We start from the raw sequence: 10,889 nt of genomic DNA on the forward strand, positions 1-10,889 counted from the left end.
CAACTAGACCCTAATATTAAGTGACATGTTTTCAAATTGTTATTAGCAATCAAAATATAACAAATTTGCAGGTTTAGAAGATCGGATCACTCGACAGTCCTGATACAAAACTAGTTCACCCAATACACTCATGCTCGTATTTTGGCCCATCATTCACCCCCTAGACCCACCTTATGTGTCTTTAACCGAATAGTCACTTGGTCCGGTCGTTCTAAGTTTAAAGTATGTCCTCAAAGTAGTCTTCATTGTACGAACATCTACACCTTTATCGTCTAGGATTATCTTAGATTGAATAACTTATTAGATTTAGTGAATCTTGAATGAAAAAAAATTAATGATAACTTACACATTGAATCACAAAATAAACTTATCCCTCGTCATTCAATACTAAGGGTCAGTTTGGGATTGTTGTGTTTTTATTTTTTAAAGTTATTTCTGCTATACTTTAAGAATAATCATCGGCAAAATAAAACAGTTGAACGTTTGGTAAACTATATTTTTAAAAGTGATGTAATTTTATATAATGAAAAAATGGATATGGTAGTCAAGAGTGATCACAAATTTGGCAATGACAGCGGTGGTGATGGTGGCAGTGATAGCAGTGGTGATGCATCGACAAAGGTGGGGGTACGGTGGTGGTGTCAATAGTGGGGTGTGGTGGTTGGGGTGTAAAGGTAACAATGGTGGTAAGGGCGACGACAACGGTACTGGGAGTTGTAGTTGTGGTTGTGGTGGTGGCGGTTGCGGTGGTGGTGGTGGTGGCGGTAGCAATGATGGCGGTGTAGGTGGTAAAAAAATGATGGCGGCGGCGGTAGTGGCAATGGTGGTGGTGCAGTTATGATGATGGTGATGGTAGCAGTAGTGTTAGATTAGCTTTGTAATGGTAGATCATGGCGGTCATTTCGTTTACCAATGGGTAAAATGTGCGTAGAAGGTTACATAATGTCATTTAAAAAAATTAATGAGTGTATTACAGGAATTGAAAATATTCGTTGAAGCCTTTGCTACTCTTTTTATGAAACCATGTTGCTTTTAAACTGGAGGTCATTGCTTTTAAAATAAACAAGATATTTTATTTTTACCCAACACTTTTTTATTGTTTAACTTTGAAGTGAAGCAATTTTTGGTAAAAAAATAAAAATTCCAAATGGCCTCTCCTCATCCGATACCAAGACAAGCATTTCTTTTACATGTTTTAAAGGTATGGGGTAAGGCTCTCCACAAACCTCTTTTTACTTTCCACACACTCACTCAATTTTTTACCTTCGGATCGAATGAATTGAAGAAAATCGAAGGACAAAAATTAAGAAGGATCTAAAAATTTGACAATTACGAACAAGAGTGTCAAAATTCCTGGTAGAAACTAACATATATTATTCACAATTTCACATAGCCCTCATCACCGAGGTGGTAGTGCATTACAGCTATGGAAATCCATAGACGCAACATTTTATCTGGTTACAATCAAGGTTCAGTCTCTAAATACAAGACTTCGAGAGGTGGGAATGAACTAGTCCGCATAGCATGAGAAGGAGGCGATGGTGTCTTTGTTTAGGCCAAAATCCGAAGCTGCTGGAGATTTTTTCTTGTCCGGTTTGAATCATATCATAATCAAGTGACAACGCTAAGAGCACGCTCTATTTCCTCCAGTGAACGCCCTTTTGTTTCAACGATATTACCAGCTATGTACAAGACAGCCAGAAGACAGACGCCAGCGAATCCAAAATACACTCTGCCGATTCCAAACTTAGTTACAAAGCTCAAGAAATAGAGGCCTATGGCGAAGTTTGAAATCTGATGAAACATATAGACACTCAGTTAATATATGGGACAAGAGAGGTGAATCAATGAAGAATAAAAAGCACATCCAACATATTCTTGCGCAAACAAAATAATCAATGTAAGCATGATATGCATCTTTTTTTTTTTTTTTTCGGTTGCATGATATCAGTTTCTTCATTCATTTTCATTCCGCAGAAAACACGTAAAGGTTTACACACATGCAGATATGTACCTAGTATCTACACACAGATAGGCACAGATATATACATTCCCACTGAAGGTCTAGACAATAAGAGTCATTTAAAAGCGAAATCAGTATCCCTTTGCAATAAAGTTCTTTTGGTTTGGACAATTTAATTATCCAATAATTTGTCTTGCTTTCTCCATCTAAATTATAAATAAAAGGCATGATAAGCTAATTAATTGAAAATCTTAGTCCATAGGGAATCAACTATTACCAATAAGGTGTTGAAATAAACAAACAAACAAGACTTTCCTAATACCACTAAAAAAAGGGCGATCATAAGCCAACAAGGCTCCCCGCTTTGCAAGGGTCGTCCGCGGGTGTTTGGAACGTTTATCGTAATAACATATTTCCTAACACCAATGTATACACGAAAATTCCTATATCCAATGAAACAAGAACACGTATACAAAATAGTATTAAGTGAAATTTCAGTGTCTACAACCACTTACCCAGTGCATGCCCAATGACAAAGAAACTGCTTTTGCTCTGATTCTTGAAGCAAAAATCTCTGGTAGAAGAAGAGCAGGCACAGGGCCAGCGCCAAGTGCAAAGGACAACACATAGCTGGTAATACAAAATGAAAACCATGGTTAGATAGGAAATTAAATTTTAAACGGGAAAAGAGTACGGACATCTATCTATTAGTGGAAGCCTTTAACTTACAGAAAAGTTCCAGTGACAGAAAGGGGGGCAGAATATGGATCCAGGGCCTTCCATGTAAAGGACAATGAAAGCAGCAACATCGAAGCAGCCTTAACAAATAAAAAAGGAGTTCTCGGTATACATAAGAGAGAAACAAGGAACGTAAAACCATTCATCATAATTCAGTTAAAGCAGCATAGTAAAAGTGTTTTCTGAATATATTTGGACCATGAAAATCATTTTGTTGCAAACACCACCTACTGATGAAGCCACTTAAGTTCAGTTTAACAGGAAATAGAGGAAAAATCACGTGTCCCATTTTCCCGTGAATTTTCCAAGTAAATAAAATTTCAAGGCCTCATGACATAACAGTGTGATCTCATTGCTATGTATGCAGACAATGAACCTGAAACTGAAGGGTACACACGTAGTGCACTTGGGTTAGTGCAGATTGCAGACAAAATACATATAATCATTTAAAAGTGATGCAATCAATGTGATCTAATTGCAATCCTTCTACTTATCCGAATACAGAACCCTACAAGCCCCGGATACATTCATAGCTTTCTTGCAGCCACTAGTCTCAAATTGCTAAAATGGTCTGGCTGGCCAACCCGCAATGTACCATTCATTTACGTCAAACAAAGAGAGAGATTGATAATGAAATAACCCTACCATCCCACCGAAGCTTCCGAGTAGAAGACTTTTCCTGCCCTGTTTGTCCATCAATGAGGATGCAATAGCTGTGCCTGAAATGAGACAATTTTTGGTTCTAGAGAACATACCATGGCAAAAAATATATTTCTTTTTCCGAACTTCAAGAACAAAGATAGTAAGAGCCAAACCCAAGACATTTGCTATTCCAACCAGAGCACTTGCTGCAACGTCAGATGTAATGCCAGCACTGCGGAAGACAGAAGTAGAATAATAGACCGCAGCATTTATCCCAGCCATCTGTTGTAAGAAGAAAAGTGACACGCCCACACGAACAACTGCGTAAAGACATGTCAGCAGAGAAAAAGAACGCATCACATCTCAAGCATCACTCCTGTGAAATTTAGGCAAACCTTTCCAATAGCGGCTACTAAACAAATCAAACCAGCCCGCTTCAGGTTCAACAGAACCTTGGGTTGCTGATCTCAAGTCATCCATGACCTCGGTAACTCTTTCTTTTCCAAATAGCGTTTTTATAGCTTTTTCAGCTTCAGAAAATTTTCCTTGCTGCAAAAAAAAAAAAAAAAAAAAAGATTAGCTTAGCATTTTCATTGACAATAATCATGAAAGGAAAATCAAATCAAACTAACAGCTAAAGAGAATGCAATGAAAAAGCAGTTATAACATCTGTGCTGATGTTTGATCAAACTGTGTTGAAAACCTGGAAAAGCCATCTTGGACTTTCTGGTGAAACGACCATTCCTAATGCCAAAAGAACAGATGGTACTACTGCAATACCAAACATCGTTCTCCACCTGATAAAATAAATAACAGAGTATAAAGAGAGAGAGAGAGAGAACTGACATTTAAAGATCAAGAAGACTTATACTACTGCTCCCCATCAAAGAACAGTACTACCAAAGTTCATAAACAGGGTTTTATATGTTCACTTTTTGCCAGTTGAAGGCACAATGATTTAGTATACACTGAAGATATTCGTCCTCTGCCAGGAGAATATCCTTCTGAGATCACAAGATTCTGAAAATGGAGTAAAGTAACTAAGATTGTGTCAATCTAGCGAGGAAGTTATATTAGCCCCAGAAACATAAGATCAGAGTTGCCAACCAAATTTAAAATATCCAACCCGTTAGACTTTTATTTTAGCCCATTTGAATAAGAAGAATTTCCTATTTCTCTACTGGTTTCTGGCTTCAGCAAAGGGGCTCTTTACCAGAAAATTATATATCAGACTCAAATAACAGAGGATAAGTATCCAAATCTGAGCCTAATTAGCCAAGTTATCACCTAAGATTTGTACTTCCTCTCTTTCTTGATAATGTCAAATTTCATTCGGATATGAGCGATGTTTACGAATACATGTGCTTTAGCGTGAACATGCACGCGTGTGCACACAAACAACACATCCACATATGTCAGTGCCCACACATAAACAAAACCGCTAAAAAGAAAAGAAAAGATGCAATGATGAAATACCATAAGGGATTTGCTGCTAATGGTAATCCAGCCACCATTGCTACAAGAATCCCAATACATATAAAAAGCTGATTTATAGATCCAAGGGTACCACGAATTTCTGTTGGAGAGATCTGAACATTTAGAAAATATGGTTGGTAAGTGGTACATTTACAATGCCAAATGCCAACAGATTGAGGGTGGGAATATATAAACAAAAATAGTACCTCAGATATATAAAGTGGAACAATAGCAGATGTGATGCCAATTCCAATGCCAGCAAGTAAGCGGCCAACTATCATCGTTTGCACACTCTGGGCTGTGGCACTGAAATATTTAAGAAGTCTATTTATTAATTTCTAATATTCATATCACTGATCACAGCCTTATACTCGTTGGCAGTAGACAGACCACAAAAATGCTCCAATTGCTAGGGGAATTGCATTTAGTTGAAAAGTCTTAGTTCTGCCGAACTTGTCAGCCAATGATCCACCAGTTAATGATCCAACTGTGGCACCTGCTAGAAGTGTGCTAACCACCCACCCTGCAAAAAAAGATGTATATTGGTGTAACAATGAACTAAATAATCATGAGAGAAAATAGCATAAGCAAAACAATCCCGAAATCTGTAGTTGAGGCGACATTACATGTGTCGCACTTAAGTTAAGGCACCGAGTCTATAGCATAGCTAAAACAATTCATTTACAAAATGATGATAGTACTAGATAATATATTCCTTTCTTAATTTGGAAATGTAGTCCTCAAGCAATAGGAAAATGGTGCAAATTTGTTTCGTGACACGCTAAGATTAGATGACAAACAAAACAAAAAGGTACCATTCTTGATTCAAGCTGTTATTCACATATTTAAACGACCAAATAGTGGACTTGCCTTGCAATACCGCATTTTCCGCAATACCAAGATCAATTGATAGGTACTCAAGAGCACCATTTACCACCCTGCAGAAAATACAGACAGATGCCACACTAAGCCTCAGACACTATCAAGTTATACGCTGACTTGCGGAACTACTGTAGAAAGAGAAATAACAAGACCTCTCAGGACTTGCAGATCCTGTGACCGACTGAAAAACAATATCTTTACTTGATACAACCTAAATGACTCAGTAAGAATAGAGAAGTCCAGAACAAATCAAGGAATATGTAGTAATCAAGTTAAACCGTACCCCAGATGATAACCAAACAAAATGGCTCCAAGACAAGCAACACCAACATACGGCAATACTGTTCCAGAAGACTTCCCCTGAGGCTTGGAGGGTATAAGATTCTCAACGTCCCCATCTGCATTTTATAATACTAGTAAGAACAATGTAAATCAAATTTCAAAGCATAATGGCCGAGTTAGGTATTGGATCCGGTTATTGACCCCTGGAAAACTGATACATTCCAGGGATAATGCTAAAAATCCTAATTAAACATCAACAAAGAAGCATCCAGATTGACTAAATAAATAGAGACAGTTCCATGATGTGGAAAATGAATTTTTCATGGAATGAGCATAAGCAATAGAACTACAGATTTAGAACTCAGTTTTTTCGATATAACTTTAGTAGACCAATCTCACGTAAATATATTAACCCAAGTGGCCAAAAATTTTATCCCTAGATTATTAAAGAATGAATTTAGACTATTTTTCTTAAAATTAAGTTAAAAAAAAAATTATGTAGACTATCCTAAACTAATTTTATGAACATTTTAACCTAAAAATATTTAAATTCCGATAAACATTGAAAAATCACTAAATCAACACATGAAACTCATGAAATACTATAGAAAAATATGAAACACATGATAGACATGTATAAACACAAGACACATGAGCAAACACATGGTTTTGGAAGATGGTAGAAAGAAAAATTAGTGAATTTTGAGTTAAATAATTTTTTGTAATTATTTTAACCTTTGAATTTAAATTTGGGCCATTAGATCTTTTTTTTACGGTTAGATTTGATCATATTCGATCTCAATTTTTGAATTCAATAAATTTATAAATATAAGACAAAAATATTAACTAAATTAAATGTGGACTATTGGATAACCAACATCCCATTTGAATGTAAGCCGTTGATCAATCAAAAGAGTCGTTGGGCTCAATTTTATTGGCAGACAAGTGGGAGACATACTCATGTGAGTGGAAGCTCCAACACTAATCTTGACCTAAATCCTAGCCTAAATCTGACCTTTTTTTTTTTACGTTTTAGGTTTTAATTAATGGTTTTTTTTCCCCGCGCCGGTGCGGGGCCCCGGGGGGAGGGGGGGGGGGGGGAGTTGGTTGGTTGGGTTTTGCGGGCCTTGGGTTGGAGTTCGTCTCAAAAGATAGCATATACACTAAAATGGTGATCAAAAGCAAAAACAATGCACATAAAAGCGAGAACGAATAAGCATGATTGACAAACCAGAAGCCTGAGCCTGGACTGATCTTGCTTTCAAAGTGGCCACGGAAATTCCATCAGACCCCATTGTAAGACCTGCAATCTTGGCTCCCATCACCTGCGCCGCGGAACGGAGGCTCAATCCACCACAGCAAGTTCTCCTCTCTGCAATAAACAGATTCCTCCGCCCTGTTCTTGTTCGGTTTCTCAATTCTCCAAAACCCAATACCCTTTTTTGGTTTTGCACGTCAAACCCCAGCTTCCCATTTACTGAACCATAGGTTGACGCTTGCATTTTTACCTGGTAAATCGTGAGTGATTAATTACCCCATTGCCAAAAAGTCAAAATAACCAATGCCCATTAAAATTTTACAGCGAAACACTCAAAATCCATATCAAATGTGATTTATAACCTATTTCAGCCAGAAATTATCAAAAGTTCGGCAAAGTCATTGAAGAACAAGTAGAACAGGGCATAAAAAAAAAATTCAAGAAATCGATCAGAAACTAACCAATATTGCTGGTAAATGAATTGTACCAATGCCATTATTTGAATGATCTGTAATAATTACCAGATTGAAATCGAGCGTATGATGAGCAAAACCCAGAAAGCGATCGACGAATCTGTGATGCTCTGCTTTGAAACTGGGTTCTTTGTGAGAGAGTATCGTGAAGTCGGCACAAGGTGAATTGTAAAAAGGTGGTGGCACTATGTACGTACTAAGCAGTTTGCCACCAAAAACAACTAAGCGGGTGAAGAATTCAACACCGTTACACTACTTCCCCATTTCTGATATTTATTTATTTATTTTTTGTCTTTTCCCCTCAAATTTGGCAAGCTATTTCTTTTCAGTTCATTGTTGCTGAACTGATATTTTTTTAGTATGTGGTTTATATTTGTTGTCAGTATTTAATTGATATTGATCAATACGTTGTTGATAATTGATTTTGACCTATTCAACGATTAAAATTTAATTTTAGATCGCTTTAGTCAACAGAAAAATGCATCATTTGTACTATATTATAATTGTATTTTGCACCTCTTGTAATTATTTCAGATCGTATTATTATGAAATGTTAATTATATAGCAAAGTTCAGGGGACAACGTAAATATATTATTGTACTAATGATTACTCTTCTTTAAAATATTGACATCAAATATAAAAATTATAAGCATACACAAGATAACATTTCTGAGATATTTTATACTTTTTTTTTTTTTTTTTTTTTTGCATGTATTCCCAATTTAATTTAGGAAATTTCTGTTTTGAGTAATAGTTTGTGGAAGAAATGAGTTTGATTTTTATTTTTAATTGGAGTTTGATTTTTTTATTTGTTTTTGGATGATAAGGAGGCGGGATTTCGGATCAGATTTGAGTGCGTAGGGATATCGCGGATTGTGCGTGGAGCCAGAGGAGTAGCTTGTGGCATTCGTTATGTGGCCTTGTTCTCTCTCGTCTCCATCGCAACTAGGAAGTACACACATGACGCATTCACTGATGCACAAAAGTAATTGTTTATGTGGGGTGATATGATTATTACTTAAAACTCTTAAAATAAAGTTCAACGGAAGAAAATTTTATCGATAAAATAAAAGAAGCTACACTAGTCAGGGATGACATAAACACATAAACCTAACTCCTTATAATACAAGAAAAAATGATTTTAAAAGTACATAAAAAAAGAAGGGGACATAAACATGAGAGTTTTAACGAAAAGCCTACGGTACTGTTCACTTTAATGAAAAACCACATTTTTACACTAAAAAGTCAATCCTGGTACTATTTACTTTACCCTTTATTTTGTCTTTATCATTAAAACTCAAAGTTTTCAAGCCATTTTCATTAGTTTTTCTTAAACATTACCCTTCTATAAACGAAAAACAATAAAGATACAAGGAAAAGAGGGGTGCCATGGAACCTAACCCCTTTGTAGCAAAAACTTAAAGGTCTGAACTTGCAAAACATATCAAACAACATCACATGATTAAGATAAAAAAGAAAGTGAGACAAACCTGTATGGCAAGGTGTACATTAATTGAGAAGCAGAAACCATGAAAAACAACATACTCTGAAAACAAAGTTGAGCCACCAACAGAGGAGAATCATGCTGTACCAAAGTTGGAGAAGATAAGCCTATATTAGCAAACTTGTATGCATCAACATTTCCTTCGCAATATATGTGAGAGGTGTAGAAAGTCATCTTCCAAATACAGTCCAAACAAATGAATCATTGTGTACAAAGAGGACACGGAAGACCAAAATCAATCCATTGAAGAGCAGAAATAATACTGGAAGAGTCATTTTTCAACCAAAGACAATGTCAAGCGGCTTTACTTTTAATCCAAAGCATTTTTGTTTTTTAAATTTTGTCAACAAACAATTTTAGTTGAAACTGAAGTGTTTTTTACTTCATAAAAAAACGTTTTTAATTCTTTAAAAAGTACATTTAAACGAGCTATATAATCAAAATTTTGAAGCTTTTTAACTCTTTGAAAAGTCCATTCAAACGAGTTATACAGTCAATGGCTACTTCTCTCAGTATATTACTGCTGTTAGTGGCTTCCAACTTAAGAACCCTCAAAACGCATTCCATCTCCGTTCTCATCCTCATACATGTACCCTCTCAACCCAAAAATGACTTGTAACCCCAATGGCTGCTCTCACCATTACTTACCCCTACCACCGACATCTCACACACATTTAGAAAACTCAAGGACCAAGGCAAAGTGGCATTTACCCCTACATCACCGCCGGTGATCCTGATCCTTCAACCACGGCTCAAGCTTTGAAGATGCTCGATTCGTGTGGATCAAACATGATTGAATTAGGCGTGATGCTCGATTCGTGTGGATCAAACGTGATTGAATTAGGAGTGCCATACTTGGATCCAGTACTCGATGGTCCAGTTATTGAGGCTTCAGCTACTTGTTCAGTCTCTGTTTTATTTCTTTTAACTAACCATGATAATGAAACTCAAATTATTATTGGTTAATTCATGACCAATTGGCATGTAACATAAATTAAAAGTCCTTGTCCTCAAGGCATATAAAATAACTCATTATGGACTTAATCCCTCCATAAACAATCTGCTGATTAAGAAGCTCATGTAACTTGTGGCACAAGTAAACAACTCAAACACCTAAACCAATCTACAATCTGTTGATCTTGGCCAGCAGTGGCACGCCCGTCACTCTATAAGTTCCGAATCGCTCTGAAGCCTGAGGATGATAACACTCTGTTGGACCCGTTCTGAAGCCATATGTTCTTTAGCTGCTTCTACGTATCCATATTTCATGTAACCATCATTCATCATGCTGCAGTAAACAACATTGTTCGTTCTTCACCCTCATCTAGCTCTTATGTAGTCAGACTAAGATAAAGGTGGTGTTTAAATAGAACTACTACAGATTCCTAATCAACCGTAATTATTGTAGACATTGTAACTTAAATCGTGCAATTTTAATTTGAAGAGACTACTTTTAAAACATGTGGAACCATATTTTTGTAGGACAATTTGGAACTACATCTTCAACCCATTGCATTCCAGGTTCTTATCCTCTTCCCTCCCCTGACATAAACAAGATTTGTCCCTTAGTTTTTTCATTAGTTTTTTGTTGGACACAACATGGAACTCATGAGTGGGTTTCATTTGTGCATTAGTAACGGATTTTTTTGACGATTTTGCAATAAGAATCA

At 36.4% G+C, this 10,889-nt stretch overlaps 1 protein-coding gene across 2 annotated transcripts; it reads right to left on the reverse strand.

The window, feature by feature from the left end:
• Nucleotides 1-1,342: 1,342 nt before the first annotated feature.
• Nucleotides 1,343-8,048, reverse strand: LOC103948491 (plastidic glucose transporter 4). 2 transcript variants are annotated; one of them, XM_048566505.1, is made up of 14 exons: nt 7,703-8,048; nt 7,215-7,491; nt 5,985-6,099; nt 5,690-5,757; nt 5,210-5,342; nt 5,026-5,125; nt 4,820-4,932; nt 4,047-4,140; nt 3,739-3,892; nt 3,517-3,663; nt 3,347-3,420; nt 2,693-2,781; nt 2,479-2,593; nt 1,343-1,794 (listed from the first exon to the last, which is right to left on the reverse strand). In XM_048566505.1, the coding sequence occupies exons 2-14, from the start codon at nt 7,483-7,485 to the stop codon at nt 1,612-1,614; spliced, it is 1,656 nt and encodes a 551-aa protein (XP_048422462.1). In that variant the 5' UTR covers nt 7,486-7,491; nt 7,703-8,048; the 3' UTR covers nt 1,343-1,611. The 2 variants fall into 2 exon arrangements, with proteins under 2 accessions (XP_048422462.1, XP_009357799.2); XM_009359524.3 differs by having other exon boundaries at nt 7,763-8,047.
• Between the last annotated feature and the right edge of the window lie 2,841 nt (nt 8,049-10,889).

Source organism: the organism of the source record quoted next, unplaced genomic scaffold, assembly GCF_019419815.1.
Source record: "Pyrus x bretschneideri cultivar Hongxiangsu unplaced genomic scaffold, Pyrus_bretschneideri_v1 Contig41, whole genome shotgun sequence".
NCBI classification, from domain to species: Eukaryota; Viridiplantae; Streptophyta; class Magnoliopsida; order Rosales; family Rosaceae; genus Pyrus; species Pyrus x bretschneideri.